Below are 21,920 nucleotides of genomic sequence, written 5' to 3'. Positions count from 1 at the left end.
GACATCTTTCATACGTCAATGAATTATACACATGGATGGAATATTAACTATCATACATTATCTGTATCCTTACATAATACAGATGACACTATCTCCCTTTGGTATTATTATTAGCTTTTGTTTATAAAGCACCAACACATTATGTAGCGCTGTATATTGAGAGGATCATGGCACCGATTGGGGAACAATCGATATATAAGCTACCAGAGTAACAGTTGTAGCTGGTGGTGGCTAAAGTGCCTGTACGATACCTGTGGTGGGATCGGACCCACGCCAGACAGCATTCTCTAACTGTAACTATGCACCCACAGGCTTTCTGCCTAAATTACTGGGTTAAATAGTTGGCCTCATACTTCATCGTATTACATTTAACCAGAACTACTGAATGATAGTTCATTTTACATTGGCTGAGTATTAAACATGAATCTACTAAATGCTATTGCTTGTTACCACATATATTGCGATCCGATATTGGAGAGATAATTCACGCTTAACTTAAGCAAAAGATACAGCTGCAATTAATTTAAGCTTGATAGCAAATTGAATTACAAGCTTTACAGAAACTGTGGTAGACATTTGTTCACAATTTTTTTATGTTTTTTTTAACATTAGTTGGAGTCCATGATATGAGATAATTAGAGGTGGAGCGTGACCTCTTGTTATATCATTTTTTTTAAAATGCATGAGTATCATCAGACTTTCATGTGATAAGTTGGTTAGAAAATAGCAAACTCAACACAAGTTTATTTTAAATTGTTTTTGTTCATATTATTAAAGTGTATTTTATACGTTTACTTATATTCACTGTGTTGCTACTTTATTTAAGGCGTGGCCTTTCTCAGCACTGTTTTGTCTTTTTATTGTAGTTGTTGCTTTAGCACAGTGGGGATACACATAATTCTCAGCAGCGAGTTTGGTCCAAACTTTTGTTGCCTTGATTATAGATTTTGATTAAATAGGCCATTTCACGTCTTTAATATACAGACCTGCAGTGCGCCTTATTATTATTATTATTATTATTATTTATTTAAAAGGCGCCACAAGGTTTCCGCAGCGCCGAACTCATTAGAGCTTACATCCTAAAGGGAGGGCAACAGACAATAGGCACAGAGGGAGTCAGAGGAGGGGAGCAAGCGCACCCTTTTCAAAGGAGGATCCAGGAGATGAGAGCGAGCATGGAAAGAGGGTTAGGTGGAGGGCTGGTAAGCCTTGAGGAAGAGATGAGTTTTGAGTGCCCGTTTGAAGGAGCACAAGTTAGGGGATAGACGGATGGAGCGAGGGAGGTCATTCCAGTGCAAGGGGGTAGCTCGGGAGAAGTCTTGAATTCTGGAGTGGGATGAGGTTATTAGAGTGGAGGAGAGGCGACGGTCATTGGCCGAGCACAGGGAACGGGCGGGAGTGTGGATGGAGAGGAGATTGGATATATAAGGGGCAGTAGACTAGGAGAGGGCCTTGTAGGTGAGGGTAAGAAGTTTGAAAAGAATTCGATAGGGAAAGGGGAGCCAGTGAAGGGCAAGGCAGAGAGGGGAGGCAGAAGAGGAGCGGTGAGAAAGGAAGATAAGCCTCGCCGCCGCATTAAGTATAGAACGAAGGGGGGCAAGGCGAGAGCGGGGGAGGCCGGTGAGGAGAAGATTGCAATAGTCCAGCCGGGAAATGATGAGCGCGTGGATAATAGTTTTGGTTGCTTCATTAGATAGGAAGGGCCGGATGCGGGCAATGTTACGAAGTTGAAAGCGACAGGATTGCGCAAGAGATTGAATGTGGGGGGTAAAAGAGAGGGAGGAGTCGAGGGTGACGCCCAGGCAGCGTAGTTGGGGGACGGAGGAAATGGTGGAGTTGTTAATAGTGATGGAGAGATCCAGATAGGATAAGGACTTAGACGGAGGGAAAACAATAAGTTCTGTTTTTTCAATGTTAATTTTGAGAAAGCGAGAGGACATCCAAGAAGAGATGGCAGAGAGGCAGTCAGATACACGAGAGAGGAGGGGAGGGGAAAGATCAGGAGAAGAGATGTAAAGTTGAATATCATCGGCGTATAGGTGATACTGAAGGACGAATGAGGTGATGAGAGCACCAAGAGAGGAAGTATAGAGTGAGAAGAGTAGAGGGCCAAGAACAGAGCCCTGAGGGACTCCTACAGGGAGGGCAGAGGGGGGGGGGAGGATGAACCGGACATAGATACAGAGAAAGAGCGGTTGGCGAGATAGGAGGTGAACCATGTAAGGACAGAGCCAGAGAGACCGAGAGAGTGAAGTGTCTGCAAGAGGAGGTGGTGGTCCACGGTGTCAAAGGCTGCGGATAGGTCCAGGAGGATGAGCAGGGAGAAGTGACCCCTGGATTTAGCAGAGAGGAGATCATTTGTTACATTGGTCAGGGCAGTTTCAGTAGAGTGGAGGGGGCGGAAGCCAGATTGGAGAGGGTCAAGAAGGGAATTGTCAGAGAGGTTACAGGTGAGGCGGTTGCAAACAATACGCTTGAGAAGTTTAGAGGCGTAGGGGAGAAGAGAAATGGGGCGGTAGTTGGCGAGTGTGGTGGGATCGAGATTAGGTTTTTTTTAGAATAGGAGAGATGAAGGCATGTTTGAAGGAGGAGGGGACAGTACCAGTGGAGAGAGACAGGTTGAAGAGGTGAGCTAAGTAAGCGCAGACAGTGGGGGAGAAGGAGCGAAGAAGGTGAGAGGGGATGGAATCTGGGTGACAGGTAGACGGGGGAGAAGAAAGAATGAGGGAGTGGACTTCATCGCCTGTAGTAGGGCGGAAGGAGTCCCAGGGTGGGATAAGGGGAGAGGGAGGAGCAAAGAGAGGGGCCGGAGAGGAAGGTGATGAGGATATATCGAGTCGGATAGTCTCAATTTTGGAGGAGAAAAATGAGGCAAAATCTGTAGCAGAGAGGGAGAGTGGGATAGGAGGAGGGGGAGGGGTGAGGAGAGAGGTGAATGTGGCAAAGAGGCGGCGGGGATTAGAGGACTGAGAAGAAATGAGGGACTTAAAAAAAGATTGTTTAGAGAGGGAGAGGGCGGAGCAGTAGGAGGAGAGGATAAACTTGAAGTGGAGGAAGTCAGCCAGGGAGCGAGATTTCCTCCAAAGGCGTTCAGCAGCACGAGTGCACTTCTGGAGGAAGCGGGTGGAATTAGAGTGCCAGGGTTGGGGAATTAAGCGGCGGCGGCGGACAGAAGTGGCAGGGGCAACAGCATCCAAGGCAGTGGTGAGAGAGTGGTTGTAAAGAGAGGTGGCGTTATCAGGGCAGACCAGGGAGGGAAGAGGGGATAGCAGAGTTTCAAGAGAGGAGGAAAAGGACGTAGGGTCAACAGCAGCAAGATTACGCCTAGTGAGGGTAGTTTTAGGGAGGGGGGAAGCAGGGGAAGAGGACAGATTGAAGGAGAGTAGATGGTGGTCAGAGAGTGGGAAGGGAGAGTTGGAGAAGTCAGAGAGATCACATAGATGAGAGAAAACAAGGTCAAGGGAGTGACCAAGGCAGTGGGTGGGGGAAGAGGTCCACTGCGTGAGGCCAAGGGAGGAAGGAAGGGCGAGAAGTTTAATGGAGGCAGGGTCAGAGGGGAGATCAATAGGGATGTTAAAGTCTCCAAGTATGATGGAGGGGAGGTCAGAAGAGAGGTAGTGGGGAAACCAAGCAGCAAAGTTGTCGAGAAAGAGGGAAATGGGGCCAGGGGGGCGGTATATGACTGAAACACGGAGGTGAATGGGGCCTTAGGAATCTTTTTTGTTTTTTAGACATGAGGGTGTTAGTCTATCTCTATTGTCTTATTTCAGGAGCCTTTGTCTGAACTGTACACCTGAGAGCTTGGCATTCAGCCATGACGGAGGGGAGCTGCTGGTGGGACTTGGCTTTCACATTTTCCGAATCAGCCTGGGCAAATTGCTGCCCCACTCGTACCAACTGAAGGTAACAATGTCCATTAGTAAAATGTGTAACAAAAAATTATTTAAAAAATATATTATTGCAGTACCGTGTCAGCCAGAAAAATCTATGTGATGTTAAATACTTTCGTGTCAAAAAAGAAAAAAGTATTATAGGAATGATACCTTTATCGGCTAACCCAAAAAAATATTATTATATTATTATATTTGCTAGCTTTCAGAGCACAGAGGCCCCTTCATCAGGCAACTTTACAAATGAATGACTGAGAAACAGGAACAACATTTAAGAGCGGTTACATTAGTAATAGGAGGAACTTAAAGCATTTGAACCATCGCTTAAGTCCTTTCCAGTCTGTGCTAATATATTGGTTCTCCAAGTAAGAACATGACATGTAAGGTAGCAAGCACCACAGCTGCCAGTGTTTATAACTAATAAATGTGAGGACCCTAACCCTAAATCATATACTCTCCCAGCAGCAACAGATCAATCACAAAAGCTGACAATTCAGGAAAATAAAACAATCGTAAACACTACAGATACAGATGAGTCAAGCCATCCAGCAAATTAGATGATGGCTTTGGATTAACATCCATCAAGCATGATCCTTCAGTATCCCAGCACTGTTGTCTGGGTACTCTATCATGAGTCCCCTTGACAGAGTATAGCATCTTCCGTCTCCAACATCCATCCATGTCGAATGGATAGGAATGTGACTCTTCATATGTTAACACAGTGGCTCCCAAACTTTTGCAGTTCGCGGCACCCTTAGAGTCTCCATAATTACTGAGCAGTCCCGTTTTAGAAGTAGTTGGGTCAAAAAAAACTTATTAAGTATTTAGGTCAGGACAGAAATACTTATTTAGTTGTATGCAAAAATAATACACACAAATCCAAGGGAAAATAATATATTTTTTTCAATTCTATTTCTGTCAAAGAATAATTGACAGCTAACTCACACTATTTCCTCCTTCATCTCCACACATGCTGCCCCCTCTCACTCTGCCCCCTCTGCATCCACTCACGCTGCCCCCTCTGCATCCACTCACGCTGCCCCCTCTGCATCCTCTCACGCTGCCCCCTCTGCATCCTCTCACGCTGCCCCCTCTGCATCCTCTCACGCTGCCCCCTCTGCCCCTTTTCACGCTGCCCCCTCTGCATCCTTTCACGCTGCCCCCTCTGGATCCTTTTACGCTGCCCCCTCTGCATCCTTTTACGCTGCCCCCTCTGCCCCTTCTCATGCTGCCCCCTCTCACGCTGCCTCCTCTGCCTCTTGTCACGCTGCCCCCTCTGCATCCTTTCACGCTGACCCCTCTGCATCCTTTTACGCTGCCCCCTCTGCATCCTCTCACGCTGCCCCCTCCGCCCTCTCTCACGCTGCCTCCTCTGCCTCTTGTCACGCTGCCTCCTCTGCCCCTTGTCACGCTGCCCCCTCTGCCCCTTGTCACGCTGCCCCCTCTGCCCCTTGTGATGCTGCCTCCTCTGCCCCTTGTTACGCTGCCTCCTCTGCATCCTTTCGCGCTGCCCCCTCTGCATCCTTTTACGCTGCCCCCTCTGCATCCTCTCACGTTGCCTCCTCTGCCCCTTCTCATGCTGCCCCCTCTGCCCTCTCTCACGCTGCCTCCTCTGCCTCTTGTCACGCTGCCTCCTCTGCCACTTGTCACGCTGCCCCCTCTGCCCCTTGTCACGCTGCCCCCTCTGCCCCTTGTCACGCTGCCCCCTCTGCCCCTTGTCACGCTGCCTCCTCTGCCCCTTGTCACGCTGCCCTCTCTCTTGCTACCCCCTCTGCCCCTTGTGACGCTGCCTTCTCTGCCCCTTGTTACGCTGCCTCCTCTGCCGCTTTTCACGCTGCCCTCTCTGCCCCTTGTCACACTGCCCCCTCTGCCCCTTGTCACGCTGCCCCCTCTGCCCCTTGTCACGCTGCCTCCTCTGCCCCTTCTCACGCTGCACCTTTTGCCGCGGCCAGCCAAAGAAGAAACAAATTTACCAATCCGCGCGGCGCTCGGGACCCAGCATCTTCCTCTCTCCCGCAGCTATGTCCTCCTTCATCTCCACACACGCTGCCCCCTCTCACTGCCCCCTCTCACTCTGCCCCCTCTGCATCCTCTCACGCTGCCCCCTCTGCATCCTCTCACGCTGCCCCCTCTGCATCCTCTCACGCTGCCCCCTCTGCATCCTCTCACGCTGCCCCGTCTGCATCATCTTACGCTGCCCCCTCTGCATCCTCTCGCGCTGCCCCCTCTGCATCCTCTCGCGCTGCCCCCTCTGCCCCTTGTGACGCTGCCCCCTCTGCCCCTTGTCACGCTGCCTCCTCTGCCCCTTGTCACGCTGCCTCCTCTGCCCCTTGTCACGCTGCCTCCTCTGCCCCTTGTCACGCTGCCCTCTCTCTTGCTACCCCCTCTGCCCCTTGTGACGCTGCCTCCTCTGCCCCTTGTTACGCTGCCTCCTCTGCTGCTTTTCACGCTGCCCTCTCTGCCCCTTGTCACACTGCCCTCTCTGCCCCTTGTCACGCTGCCCCCTCTGCCCCTTGTCACGCTGCCTCCTCTGCCCCTTCTCACGCTGCACCTTTTGCCGCGGCCAGCCAAAGAAGAAACAAATTTACCAATCCGCGCGGCGCCCGGGACCCAGCATCTTCCTCTCTCCCACAGCTATGTCCTCCTTCATCTCCACACACGCTGCCCCCTCTCACTGCCCCCTCTCACTCTGCCCCCTCTGCATCCTCTCACGCTGCCTCCTCTGCATCCTCTCACGCTGCCCCCTCTGCATCCTCTCACGCTGCCCCCTCTGCATCCTCTTGCGCTGCCCCCTCTGCATCCTCTCGCGCTGCCCCCTCTGCATCCTCTCGCGCTGCCCCCTCTGCCCCTTGTGACGCTGCCCCCTCAGCCCCTTGTCACGCTGCCTCCTCTGCCCCTTGTCACGCTGCCTCCTCTGCCCCTTGTCACGCTGCCTCCTCTGCCCCTTGTCACGCTGCCCTCTCTCTTGCTACCCCCTCTGCCCCTTGTGACGCTGCCTCCTCTGCCCCTTGTTACGCTGCCTCCTCTGCTGCTTTTCACGCTGCCCTCTCTGCCCCTTGTCACACTGCCCTCTCTGCCCCTTGTCACGCTGCCCCCTCTGCCCCTTGTCACGCTGCCTCCTCTGCCCCTTCTCACGCTGCACCTTTTGACGCGGCCAGCCAAAGAAGAAACAAATTTACCAATCCGCGCGGCGCCCGGGACCCAGCATCTTCCTCTCTCCCACAGCTATGTCCTCCTTCATCTCCACACACGCTGCCCCCTCTCACTGCCCCCTCTCACTCTGCCCCCTCTGCATCCTCTCACGCTGCCTCCTCTGCATCCTCTCACGCTGCCCCCTCTGCATCCTCTCACGCTGCCCCCTCTGCATCCTCTTGCGCTGCCCCCTCTGCATCCTCTCGCGCTGACCCCTCAGCCCCTTTTCACGCTGCCCCCTCTGCCCTCTCTCACGCTGCCCTCTCTGCCCCTTGTCACGCTGCCTCCTCTGCCTCTTGTCACGCTGCCTCTTCTGCCCCCTGTCACGCTGCCCCCTCTGCCCCTTGTGATGCTGCCTCCTCTGCCCCTTGTTACGCTGCCTCCTCTGCATCCTTTCGTGCTGCCCCCTCTGCATCCTTTCACGCTGCCCCCTCTGCATCCTTTTCCGCTGCCCCCTCTGCATCCTCTCATGCTGCCTCCTCTGCCCCTTCTCATGCTGCCCCCTCTGCCCTCTCTCACGCTGCCTCCTTTGCCTCTTGTCACGCTGCCTCCTCTGCCCCTTGTCACGCTTCCCCCTCTGCCCCTTGTCACGCTGCCTCCTCTGCCCCTTGTCACGCTGCCTCCTCTGCCCCTTTTCACACTGCCCCCTCTGCCCCTTGTCATGCTGCCTCCTCTGCCCCTTGTCACGCTGCCTCCTCTGCCCCTTGTCACGCTGCCTCCTCTGCCCCTTTTCAGGCTGCCTCCTCTGCCCCTTTTCACGCTGCCCCCTCTGCCCCTTGTGACGCTGCCTCCTCTGCCGTTTTTCACGCTGCCCTCTCTGCCCCTTGTGACACTGCCCCCTCTGCCCCTTGTCATGCTGCCCTCTCTGCCCCTTGTGACACTGCCCCCTCTGCCCCTTGTCATGCTGCCCCCTTTGCCCCTTGTCACGCTGCCTCCTCTGCCGCTTCTCACGCTGCACCTTTTACCGCGGCCAGCCAAAGAAGAAACAAACTTACCAATCCGCGCGGCGCCTGGGACCCAGCATCCTCCTCTCTCCCGCAGCTATGTCCTCCTTCATCTCCACACACGCTGCCCCCTCTCACTCTGCCCCCTCTCACTCTGCCCCCTCTGCATCCACTCACGCTGCCCCCTCTGCATCCTCTCACGCTGCCCCCTCTGCATCCTCTCACGCTGCCCCCTCTGCATCCTCTTACGCTGCCCCCTCTGCATCCTTTTACACTGCCCCCTCTGCATCCTTTTATGCTGCCCCCTCTGCATCCTCTCGCGCTGCCCCCTCTGCCCCTTTTCACGCTGCCCCCTCTGCCCTCTCTCACGCTGCCCCCTCTGCCCCTTGTCACGCTGCCTCCTCTGCCTCTTGTCACGCTGCCTCCTCTGCCCCTTGTCACGCTGCTCCCTCTGCATGCTTTCACGCTGCCCCCTCTGCATCCTTTCACGCTGCCCCCTCTGCATCCTTTTATGCTGCCCCCTCTGCATCCTCTCACGCTGCTCCCTCTGCCCCTTCTCATGCTGCCCCCTCTGTCCTCTCTCACACTGCCTCCTCTGCCTCTTGTCATGATGCCTCCTCTGCCCTTGTCACGCTGCCTCCTCTGCCCTTGTCACGCTGCCCCCTCTGCCCCTTGTCACGCTGCCCCCTCTGCCCCTTGTCACGCTGCCTCCTCTGCCCCTTGTCACGCTGCCTCCTATGCCCCTTGTCACGCTGCCTCCTCTGCCCCTTGACACGCTGCCTCCTCTGCCCCTTGTCATGCTGCCCTCTCTCATGCTACCCCCTCTGCCCCTTGTGACGCTGCCTCCTCTGCCCCTTGTGACGCTGCCTCCTCTACATCCTTTCACGCTGCCCCCTCTGCCCTCTCTCACGCTGCCTCCTCTGCCTCTTGTCACGCTGCCTCCTCTGCCCCTTGTCACGCTGCCACCTCTGCCTCTTGTCACGCTGCCCCCTCTGCCCCTTGTCACGCTGCCCCCTCTGCCCCTTGTCACGCTGCCCCCTCTGCCCCTTGTCACGCTGCCCCCTCTGCCCCTTGTCACGCTGCCTCCTCTGCCCCTTGTCACGCTGCCTCCTCTGCCCCTTGTCACGCTGCCCTCTCTCTTGCTTCCCCCTCTGCCCCTTGTGACGCTGCCTCCTCTTCCCCTTGTCACGCTGCCCCCTCTGCCCCTTGTCACGCTGCCCCCTCTGCCCCTTGTCACGCTGTCTCCTCTGTCCCTTCTCACGCTGCACCTTTTTCCGCGGCCAGCCAAAGAAGAAACAAACTTACCGATCCGTGCGGCGCCTGGGACCCAGCATCCTCCTCTCTCCCGCAGCTGACAGCGGAGGATGCTGGGTCCTGGGCGCCACGCGGACTGGTAAGTTTTTGTTTTTTCTGGCTTGCTCGCGGCACCCCTGTGATAGTGCCGCCGCACCCCTGGGAGCCGCGGCGCACACTTTGGGAACCGCTGTGTTAACGTGTCATATTGGAGACTTGGATGGAATATTCTATCCCCCGACATTGGAACACCTAAATTTACTGCATTGTACCCCTGCTTTTTTTCTCCAGAAACTGGGGCTAGAGAAGAAGTGTTACAGTTCAAGTTCTGGCAACTAGCCACTGCATGAGCCACCACTTTGTATGATTCCAAGCAAAGGGGGCGATAAATTGTATTATCCTCTGTCTAAGGTTGAATGTATAGTGACCATTATGGAGGGATGACACTATGAAACGGTCCCTCCCAGTTTGCATACCAAGGACCTGTCTTATGGACCGAACTACAAATGAACTGTCGCTTTATATTGTATGTGGTCCTCAAGGTCGACGTAGTAATGCTTCTTTTACTGTCTCCAATTCGACAGATGGCCAGGTAGTTTAATGAGACTCTGAAGCCCTGTAGTCTTCTGCAAGACTGCATAATCTGTCACACGTGTCCCATCAGTGTGAACCGGGATCCATCAACAAAAATGACTTGGTCATCCGGATGTGCTGTTTGTCTAAGCAAAAGGCATTGTTTCAACAAGTGGCATTTGTCCACAGTCATGTTCTGTCCCTGCTGTGTTTAGCATTTGAGACAATACATGTTTGGCCTTCTGACTTACTGTGAGATTGTGCCCACTCAATTCCATTATCCATCTCCCAAACCTCTGTTGAGAGACACCAGGCAGCATGTCCCGAAGGCTTAATGGAGAGTGTAGGGTCTATACACAATATGTTCTGTAACTTTGACAGCATAATGTATTGCAGCCAGTTGTTTTGTGCATCCATCAAAACCTCTTTCCACAGTAGAAAGAAGCCTAGAGAAATACCCTAGTGATCTAGTCACAGATCCTACTTCTTGTAGTAAGACTGTTGACATGGACTCTGGGCCAGTGTGAGCCTGAATTGCCAGCTCACCCTCTGGGTGAGGAGTGGCCAAAACTGGGTCTCTTTTCAGGGTAGAAAATTCCTCTTCCTGTGTTTCTGCCCATCCTTTCAATGAAGGTTTCTAACCTATGAGCTTTGTGAGGACTCAATAGGAGACCTGCACATACAAGGAGGCCTAACAATTCCTGTCGAAGTGTCAAAATGTTCCTCCATAGTCTTTGTATGGAGTAGTAGATCATCCACATATTGCAGCAGGCATTCTGGGTGTGAAAACACACTCAGCACTTCTGCTAATGCCTGATGAAAATATGTGGGACTACTGTAAAATCCTTGGGGTAATACGCAAAACTTGTATTGCGTATCTTGCACGGTGAATGCAAATTTGTAACGGCAGCTTTCTGTCAATGGTATCGAAAAGAAAGCAAAGGCTACATCAATCGTAGTGAATACATTACTTTTGCTATTTATTCTTGCTAATATGTCTGGTGTCTCTGCTACCAGCTGTGCTGACATGGGAGTGTATTCATTCAAAGCCCTGAAATCAATTGTGAGTCTCCAGGTGTTTGTCTCCTTCTTCTTGACAGGCCATTGTCACGAGCCGCGGCGGTACGCCGCATCCTGGCATGAACTAGCAGCCGGGCGTGTATTTTAGTTTCTGTGCTCTGTTATTATCCTTGTGGCATAGATGTAGGAGGGTGTAGGGACAGCCTCCAACACCAGGGGGAGCTCTCATATGATTTAAACTGGTTTACTTATATTTTTATACATGCTTCCTGGTTATGTTATTACCTATGCTAGTTCTAGCTAGTAATTTATTAGCTGCCTCCTGAGGCTGATTGTCAGCCCTATCCTCCTCTGTCCTGATTGGCTCTTAGTACTATTTAAGGCAGGGAGATCAGAGCCTCACTGCCGGTTATAGCTTCTGCTCCTTGCTCCTGCCCTTTGAATATTCTGCTGGATTGCCCGTGTATGACCCCTTGCCTGGATTTGGACCCTGCCTGTGTTTCTTGTGACCCCGACCTCCAGCGTGTTTACCGACCTTCCTGTTTGCTCGTGACCCTTGACCTTGGCTTGTCTATTGGATTCGTTGTCTGCTGCAGGCCCTCGACCCTTGCCTGGACTTTGCCCTGCTTTCCTGGGTTCTCCCCAGCCGGTACGCACTTCACGACCCTCTGTCAGTCTGCGGCCCAGTCTGTCCCCACCACTAGGGGCTCCAGTGAATACCTGACTGGCAGAATAGATTCCGGGTTGTGCTGTATCGGCTAGAGGGGTTCCTAACAGCCATAAGGATTTGTTGCACATGGAATTTCACTTCACGACTACTCCCATTGCTTCTAAATCAGTCACAGCTTCTATCACTAGTTCCATGGCTTCAGGGGAGAAATGATATTGACGTTGTAGTGGTGGATCTGGTCCTTGTATGTCCACCTGGGCGTCAATCATCTTTCCACAATCATTCCTCCTTTGGGCCCATAGCTCTGGGTATTTGTGCACAATGGACCTGATTCATTAAGGAGCGTAAGGCAAAAGAATGAGCAAGTTTTCTTCTGGACAAAGCCATGTTACAATGCAAGGGGTGCAAATTAGTTTATTATTTTGCACATAAGGAAAATACTGACTGCTTTTTCATGTCCTAGATCAAATTTAAATTTTTGAAGCAGTGATGTTTTATTAGCTCAAGTAAGTCCTGAAAAGGACAGTTACAAACTCCAGTTTACGGTACTAGCAATCTTTCCAGACAGTACAGATGGAGTAATACATTACATGGTCAAACAGTGGTTTTTTATGCAGTTTAGGACACAGTCTGGCAGGGGGTAACACCACCTTCTGATCCTACATGGCTCTGCAACGTCTGCGTTATTACATCAGATCTCAGGATGTAAAATCCTCCAGACTAGGAGTTAATGTGATTTAAGCTTTAACAAAAGTTACATTAATCTCTTGATTTCCTGCATCCTGTCTTAGAGTCATAGGAAGTCTAAGTTTACCCCCCCCCCCCTCTCCCCCATGCCTTGAGGCTAAGGGATGTGTTGGACAGGGAGATGAAAAGGTCTAATTAACATGTGATTACCTGCCTTCGGACAGTCACAGAAACCACATTTCCTCATATGCCGATGACCTCAGAAATCAGTACTTGGCTAATACAGAAATAGAACACAGTATCAAAATCAACACATTTGCAATCATATAAATTGGTGCCTGTGCAACTAATTCAAATAAATTTCTACAAAAAAAGTATTTCTATGTGATCCAGTCACAGTCGCGTCTTGCATTTGCAACTCTGTACAACTGGGGAGGCAGAATGGGGAGGAAAGCTGAGGGCCAGTGTAGTCCAACTATGTCAGGATACTGGGCTTATGTGTTGCTCTTTTGCTGCATAGACTAGCTGGTTTGCCCATAGACAGACCTTATGTCCTATCTGGGACACCTGGTATTTTTCTGGGTTTGTAATCACCTAGGGGTAATATACAGTTGACAACAACAAGGGGGTTCACCACACAAAGAGTCTGCTACTCGACCCTACCCTACTATTCACCATCTTCCCTGGAGTGCTGCCTCAGTCTCCATGCCACCCTCTTCACTCCTCTACCAGTAAGGCAGAGACAATGCCCAATTTCTTCTGCGTTTTGCAGACCCACAGTGGTGTGGCCTTGGTGGAGCTGATCTAAAATAACAATGGATTGAATACCTGCATCACAAGGGGCCACCAAAAGTCATTGGATTGCATCAGGCACAATATGGGGAGGGGCTCTGACTAGATTCACTAGAGAACAATGGACACCCATTTGTCAGACAATGAAGGATAATTCCTTTAAGTCTCTGGTACATCCCTCAGTTATCTCCTGATTTCTTTTTGGCAGAAACTGGTCCTATAGTTAGGCGCGGGCTGGCAGGTTTCATCCTGGGGGGGCGCACAGGCGGCCGCATCGCGTGTAAAATTAAGCTATTACTGCATCCACGGGGGGACGGGGGGCTGGCCGGCCCGAACAGCCGATAGACTGAGCCCCCCTGCCCCCCGGTCCAGTCCGCCCCTGCCTATAGTTCTATAGTTGACAAAACTTCCGACACAACATGGCCAACTGCTAGCCCAGGAATTCACACAAAGTCGTTAGCCAGCGGTCACAAAAACTCCTCATGGTGTCTCCAGGTGGCTGGTTTACCCTATAGCCCCAAGTTAAAATAGCCCTCTTAGGGGACATGTTAGAGAAACTTACAGTACCTACCTCTATGTTCGAAGTACAGCTCCATGCGTAAACCTGGCGTAATAGCGTATATGCTATTAATTCGTCATGAGCATATGATTTTAAACACACTTTTTGATGTTCAGGGTACACATTAGTCTAACTCTTCATGAGCCCCTTAGTGTACATCGTTAATACCGTGAGTGGGTGTAATGACTCTATTTACATGGACCCTTGTAGGGGCATTATAAGCTTCCTCTGCAGTCTCCCTTATTATGCATGTGTCACAGCCCATCCGGCCTCTGTGAAGTTTAGTGTTTCATACTTGTGTATCTGCTACCTGCTATATGCATTTACATTAAATGTGGGGCCTCTCTCACTGTTTACGCTTTTCTCATAGGTGATGTGTATGGAGTCTCCCTCAGCAGTTGCAGATCCTCCTGTTCCTGTACTTGAGTCAGATCTGTTGTCTCTTTCCAAGGAGGATAAAACAAGACTCGCTCTGCCAAAGTGCTGGGTACAAAGGTATTAGCAGAACTTCATCTGCCCACTCTGCTTTGTGTTTTCCTTCATTTTCCTGCTCTACCTCGTGTTCTCCTGTCTCTGCCCACTCTGCCTCATGTTCTTCTTCTGCCCACTCTGCCTTGTGTTCTCCTGTCTCTGCCCGCTCTACCTCATGTTCTTCTTCCTCTGCACGTTCTGCTTCATGTTCTTCCTCTGCCCACTCTGCCTCGTGTTCTTCTGTCTCTGCCCGCTCTACCTCGTGTTCTCATTCCTCTGCCTATTCTACCTCATGTTCTCCTTCCTCTGCCTGCTCTACCTCATGTTCTCCTTCCTCTACCCATTCTACCTCATGTTCTCCTTCCTCTGCCTGCTCTATCTCGTGTTCTCCTTCCTCTGCCCGTTCTACCTCATGTTCTCCTTCCTCTGCCCGCTCTACCTCGTGTTCTCCTTCCTCTGCCCGCTCTACCTCGTGTTCTCCTTCCTCTGCCCGCTCTACCTCATGTTCTCCTTCCTCTGCCCGCTCTGCCTCAAATTCTCCTTCCTGTGCCCGCTCTACCGCATGTTCTCCTTCCTCTGCCCGCTCTGCCGCATATTTTCTATTCTATTATCTTAATGCAGCTTTTTCATTTGTCATTCCCAGAAAATTTCATTGGTTGTAGTAATGTAGGATTAAGGAATGCAGGATTTGTCACACAAGGTCTGTAATGAGCTGTGGTGACAGGTCTCATAGCGGGTACACTGCCCTGCGGTTATTTCTGTAAGGTGTATGTATCCCATCGTGGTTGAGCACCAGCCAGTTTCAGAGACAAGGGGATGTTCTGGCCTCAGGTGCACAGCCAGAGTATGAAATGTGTCCCGAGTTCTCAGTGTAGCTGCTGTTAAGGCTGGGCTTCTTGAATCATTAAGGATTTATCACTTGAATAGTCACATTTTAGACTGGGGCTCAGATACTGTAGAGGGTGTCACCTCTCTTTACAATCAGCCTGTTTAGTTTCTTATATAGCAGTCATGACGCTCTGGGGGCTTTCGGCTAAGGCCAACTGAACACATTGTAGGAGAGATGGTCCAAACCCTGCTGACGTTGTACTGGGGGACGACATGACTAATCTCCTCCTATTTCCCATATTAAAAGTAAGAGTCATCCACTTTCTAAGGCAAGACCTAAATGCAGTTTTCATTGTATATGTTCCAGACATTTTCAATACATGGGCTACAAAAATAGCATGATTTGTGCTTCTCATTCTTTCTTTGAGGAGAGTTGGCCGAAGGTGACCTCAGTTCTTTAGTGGCATAATAGTAACATCAGCTAGCCAGTACTGCACATATAAGTTGCCCTTGTTGGGCACTAGATGGCATTACCCAGTTAAGTCTCAGCCAGTGAGTTATTTATTAAATTTCAGAATCAGCCAAATGATTTCTATTTATAGTGGAAGGAGCACAAGAGAGATGCTGTAGTAGCAGGACCAGTTCTCAAGTTAATAAGCCCCTTATATGAAAGACTCTCCTCTGAGATCCTCTCATTGGGCCTGATTCATTACGACACGCTGTTACGGATAACGGCTATTATCATAAGCTTGTAAAACAGGATGTAGAGGTTTTCACCTTTAGCAGCCGCCTTTCCCGTAGAGCTTGTTGCGCTCACAGGTACTCAAATGCCCCCAGGTCTTAAACTCAACATAGTACAAAAATAAAATATGGCTAAGTCCCCTGGCGCAAAAGGTATAAAAAACTGAGAGGCAGCTTGCAGCAAAACAATAGGTAACACCAAAAACCTATACAGTAGTACAGAACCAATAAAAATGATTTGCAGGCAAGTGCCAGTCAGGAGATACAATAAACAATTTAGAAAAAACAATAAAAAACTGTCAGGAAGTTCAAATAATCCTATATTCAAGGAATGAGTAGATCTTCTGATAAAGTCCAAAAAACTTCATAGATCCTCGTAGATCAAACATACAAAAGAAAAAAGAAGACAAAACATAGTGCACACTGCAAATATAAACAAGAATTAAAGGGACAAAAAGACCCTTATAATCTCCGTGTATTCAATAGCAGGACTGGATCACCACGTGAAAACGAGGGTTAAAACTTAACCCCTATGGGGTACGCACTCACCAAAAAGTATATATCATCCAGCTTATAATATGCATGTCGCTCCTTCCACAGAAAGATCCTCTAATATGGAGTCCCACTCATTCATAAAGAGATCCAAAAAAGAAGGGAAGACTTCATAGTGTAAAACCATACATGAAATATTTATTCCAGATAGCAATAAAACCAAACAAAAACGGCAGCGTCAGGCGGACCCTGAAAATGGGGAATAGATGGACCCTTACCGTCCTCAGGATGGCTAGAGGCATGTCAAAAGTTAAGTAGTATACCGGGAAACTCTCACTAATCGATCACTGTTCTGCCAGCAAAAGTATACCCGAGTCCGATAACGGAAGAAGTCCCCGCTGTTCAGTATCAAAACGTCTGACGTCACGCGTATCCCATCACCCAACGCGTTTCGGCTCATCAAGAGCCTTTCTCAAGGCATGTACACGGGATACAAAGTGTATCACTTAAATAGCAACCGGGTAGGAACAGCAGAATCCCGGAAGTAACAAATATATAAATAATATCCAGAAAATACAGAAAATACATAATATACATACACAGGATGATTCCAATATACAAAAAACATGGAAAATAATATGAATAAAAATAAAAACAATTTAAAATACAAAAACTCATCAAGGTCTCCTATCCAAAAAAGCGACCCAGGATACCCCTGCTTAGCTTCCCAAATAATGCAGAGACATATCACATTACAACAGACAGGCATATTCAAATTATTCATCGATTAGAAACCATTTAAGTTCAAAATCTTGGTTTAAACCTCCTGGGATTACAGTCCCCAGGTTATAGATCCATTTCATCTCGCATTTCGCGAGAGCAATTGAGGAATCTTTCTGTCTCCAGTTACCTTCTATCTTATCTATGGCTAAGAAATTCTTCAAACCATTCACCATACACTTAAAATGGGAGGACACAGAATGATTTTCGTAGCCTTTCTTAATATTACGAATATGCTCAGACAGTCTGATCTTAAGTGGCCGTGAAGTACGACCAACAAGTTTTTTGGACTTTATCAGAAGATCTACTCGTTCCTTGAATATAGGATTATTTGAACTTTCTGACTTTTTTATTGTTTTTTCTAAATTGTTTATTGTATCTCCTGACTGGCGCTTGCCTGCAAATCATTTTTATTGCTTCTCAACATAGTACAAGTTTATAAGTAAGACCACAGCGTGATATAGAGGGCAATGACAAAGCGTTGTATAGAGGGCAATGAATAAGCGTGGTCAGAACCGGGCTGGATTAACCCGAGGACTTTCTGGGTTAGATGCCAGGGGCCTCGGGCATCTGGGGGTCACTTGAAACTATATTAATTTGATTTTTTTAAAATATTTTTATCTCTGTACCGCCGGCATTATTCATCGGGCCAGGGGCGTCCATGCCTGCTGTCACTGTAATGCTTCTGTGGTGTGGAGTAATCTCCTTACTGAGGAGATCTTGCAAGAGTGAGACTATGAATCATAGTCTCACTCTCACGAGACCTCCTCAGTAAGGAGCTTACTGTGCACCGCGGAGACACTACAGAAAGTGACTGAACGCCTGCTGCAGCCTGCACTGAAGAAAGACTGGATTTGGACCACAAGGAATAGGAGGTAAGCGCTCGGGGAAGGGGGGAAGGGGGAGCACAGGATGAGCAGCAGAGCTATTATATTATGTTGTGTTACCCTTAGCCCAGGAGCCTCCATTCCCTTAATCCGGCCCTGGGTCAGAAGCAAGCCGAGGTCCAAGGGCAGAAGCAAAGGGGTGAGGTTCAGGCAAATGGTCAGGGGCAGGTGGAAAAGAAAGGTCTCCGAGTCACAGGCAAGGGTCAGGGTAACCAGCAATATATCACAGTCCAGGAAACAAGCCAGAGGTCATTGTCATGAGCCGCCGCGGCTCCGGGCACCGCCGCAACTCTCTGCCCTCACGTCCCAGCCGTCGGCACGACGATATGGACTTCACTTCCGGGTTGTCCCGGCCGTTGCTGCGCTGCGCTCCGGCATTCAGGAGAGCCGGGCGCATGCGCAAATAATAAAGAAGCCAGCTGGCTAATTATGATCCCCGGGGCTGCCTTCCTTCCATTGGCCAGTGCTAGTATTTAAGGCAGGGAGGGGCAATCCTCCCCTGCCGGTTATAGTTCCTGCTTGTGCATACTAGCCTGCAATGTTCCTCTGCTCTCTGACTACTTTTTGGATTCTGACTACTGTTGCCGACCTTTGCCTTGTTACTGACTACGATTGATTGCCTGTGCCCTTTTGACCTTCTTGCCTGGACTCTTACGCTGCTGATTTACCTGTGACCCCTTACCCCGGTTCGTGTACTGGATATTTTGTCTGCTGCCGGCCTCGACCTTGCCTGACCTCACTCTGCTATTGCTCCCACCTTCTATCGCTGGGTTCTCCCCAGTCCGTGCACAATTCATGACCCTCAGCTGTCTGCCGCCAAGTCTATCCCCACCACTAGGGGCTCCAGCGAAAACCAGACTTCTGAGCAGACTCCGGGTTTTGTGTTGCTGGCTGTGGGGGTTCCTAACAGTCATACACAGAAAATCAATCCAGAAGTTAGCACAATATACAGGAGCAAGTCCGCAGCCAGGAACTGAACGCTATAATCGTCAGGGAGGCCCAGCCCTCCCTGCCTTAAATGCATGGAAGGACCAATCAAAAGTGGGAGGCACAGCCAGAGGAAATCAGCATCAGGAGGTAGATAATTAATTTGGCTCCTTTTGCGCAGGCGCCCGGCTGCCCCTTTTGACAAGGTGCGGTGATTTGACAGCTTGGCGTCCCAGCTGTTACCTTAGCAACGGCCGGGGAAAAACCGTAAGTGGTGTCCCGGTTGTCATGGAGATGCAGCCAGCCTGGGACAGCGAGTCGCGCAACTAGGGGCACCACCATGGCTCCGGATATACGCATACTGAGGGCTATGTGCGTTTCAGAACGCACGTAATTTGGGTCTGTGCATGCCCGAATTCAACAAGAAACGGATGCGTGTGGTGATGAATTCAGTTGTAGGTCTGTTCTGCTCTACTACACAAGACACTGCAGGATACGTGCAATACCGATGTAGAATATAAATTCTCAAAACAAGGCACAGAGAAAAAAGATAATGCATTAATGTCACCTGTTAATAATATAGTCATTAATGACAAAACATTAAAAAGTAAAAAAAATACATCAGCAAAAAACAATACATAAATACATTTATTGGGATGTTAATGTCTGCTGAACATAAAATACATTTTTACAGTTGCTACTGATTGCATACACCTGTTTTAGCTGCATACACAGCTGTCATCATTAGTATGCAGCACTCCGACTAGCCCTGTAACTGGAGCAAGAGATATGGCTGAAAAATAAGCACTTCTGAGATGCCCAGAGTTTGGGTCGGACACAGTAGCGTGCACTTGCGATTGGCATGCCCTTGCTGTACATTGACTACAGCCAAATGCCCCTTCTCGCCTGAAATTGTAGGCTGCAGTAATTGTCCATTGCGCTCCAAGATGAATTAAACGTGGCTTTGTTCTGTGGCATATGAGCCAGTTCTGGGCTTGTGCAGAATAATTTTGAGGATTGCACACACAAAGTCGCTCTTTACGTTCCTTGATTAGTCGGGTCCTTTTTATGCTGAGTGATGTCTACTAGTTAAGGATTATCATTAATTCTTGTAAGTTATTTGTTGAGGTATGATGGTAATGGTGTATAAGTTACAGTTTGAAAAATACTCACATTATAAAACATTATTATACAGAGGAAGAGACCAGTAGATGAGGTTCTGCTCACAAGAGCTTACAATCTAACAAAAAGCAATGGAGTGACAAAAAAGTTATATTTTTATCAATGGCCCAACTCCAATAACTTGATTGAGGAATTGTACTGGGCTGTAATGTTCTGCCTTAGCGGAACAATACAGATAAATCAGATAGGTAGATAACATAAGAGACAGTGAATGGGCATAGACTTCCTTGGAGAGATGAGTTTTCAGGAGCTGCTTTCAGGATAGAATTTCAGAGGAAGATTGCAGTGCAGGAGAAGTCTTGGAAAGAGGAGATGTCAGCTCATTTCAAGGAATACCACGTCCCATAATCATCATGATGAAATATAAATTTGACGCCATCATCAGTATGTCTTTACCCGTAAATGTAAGTACAAGGGTTGTGACATCACAATTGCATTGCTCATTGTATCTGTTCTCCCCTGACTTATTTATTTGTATGTATTGCAGGGCAGACATTGAAAGATCAGTTACAAGATAAATGTGTATAGAATAGCATAGCTTATAATGCAATATAGTGTATAATTGGGCTCACTAGTCTGTAGTCTAAACCCTAAAAGAAACGCGGTATCAGCTGCTTCCTGACTGCATGGTCGGAACTGACCTGTCCAAAACTATCCTCAAATGTTACCAACTGTCACATTTTAATGCTGGTAGCTGGCAATGACAGCTATGGAGCCCAGAATATGGTGAAAGCACATGATATTTAATTGAACAGATATGATCCAGAAAATGCAGAATGGTACAAACAGAGTATTGCAGATACTGAACAAGGATTGCTAAGAGAGGCTGAAGGCAAATAACAAGGAACACGGCTGGTGCAGATGAACAGGCAAAGAGATGTCGGCAGCAGCTTGTAGAGGTCCCAGGGAACAGGAGAAACAAAAGTGCACAACAATGTCAGGCACAGGAACATATACAAACAATGACCTGCAAAGGTAACTGGGAGAGGCAGGTATAAATAAGGAGACAACAAGTACAGGTGATTAGGTAGTGAAGCAGGTTAACCCTTGGTAGAGAGAAGGAACAAGACACAATAGCACAGTAACAGCACCTCTGGTGGATTAGAGGTACTGCAGGATATATTCATCTAACAAATCCAGAATAGTTCAAAGACAGGAGCTGCCAAGAGATGCAGAATTTCAAGACAGCTATAGTAGAAATGCAGGCAGATAATGACACCAACTAACCAGACATCTGTTTTAGCTGCCCATTATTATAATATAATATAAAATACTGGAGAATATTGTGTTCCTCATTACAAGCTCATACCTTTTATTTTTCTCTTTACTTTAGGGGTTTTGAGGACTGTTTCCATATCAGGAAGAGTGGCTCAGCAATGGGGGGAAATGGACTCAAAGAACAGGTAGATGCCAATAGCCTGAATTGTTTCATATAAGAGAAATTTACCTAATCTGGTAAATTTACATTTCCAGGAATGTTCATTGCTTAGTGCCAGAAACCAGGAACTGCATCTTATTCAGGATGGGAAGCTGAGACCATGCAAGAGACGTAAGAGCAACAAGGAGACCAAAAGGGAAGCCATGGAGAAATATCTGCATCTCTTCTACCGAGAGAGACCACCCATTACAGTAAGACAACCAGATAACATGTAGATGATATACAGTCATGGCAAAAAAAATTCAGAATGACACAAATACTATTTTTCAAAAAGTTTGCTGCCTCAGGTTTTATGATGGCAATTTGCATATAGTCCAGAATGGAAGCTTTATAAGGAGGGTGGTGCTTGAAATCATTGTTCTTTCTCTGTTAACCACGGTTACCTGCAAGGAAATATGGGCAGTCATCATTGCTGTGCACAAAAAGGGCTTCACAGGCAAGGATATTAAGATTGCACCTAAATCAACCATTTATTGGATCAGAACTTCAAAGACAGAGTTTCTATAGTTGTGAAGAAGGCTTCAGAGTGCCCAAGAACGTCCAGCAAACGCCAG

General features: G+C 48.9%; 1 protein-coding gene across 3 annotated transcripts in view; it reads left to right on the top strand.

Annotated features, from left to right (window-relative positions):
- WDR97 (WD repeat domain 97) overlaps positions 1-21,920 on the top strand; it is a 129,058-nt gene that overhangs the window by 64,906 nt on the left and 42,232 nt on the right. For all 3 annotated transcript variants that reach the window (XM_075211486.1, XM_075211487.1, XM_075211485.1), the window contains 4 exons: positions 3,771-3,903; positions 13,991-14,115; positions 21,262-21,331; positions 21,402-21,557. In XM_075211486.1, coding sequence (XP_075067587.1) covers positions 3,771-3,903; positions 13,991-14,115; positions 21,262-21,331; positions 21,402-21,557 — 484 coding nt within the window. The remainder of the gene's footprint in view (positions 1-3,770; positions 3,904-13,990; positions 14,116-21,261; positions 21,332-21,401; positions 21,558-21,920) is intronic.

This window comes from Mixophyes fleayi, chromosome 5, assembly GCF_038048845.1.
Source record: "Mixophyes fleayi isolate aMixFle1 chromosome 5, aMixFle1.hap1, whole genome shotgun sequence".
NCBI classification, from domain to species: domain Eukaryota; kingdom Metazoa; phylum Chordata; class Amphibia; order Anura; family Limnodynastidae; genus Mixophyes; species Mixophyes fleayi.
This window is presented reverse-complemented; position numbering and strand designations above follow the sequence as displayed.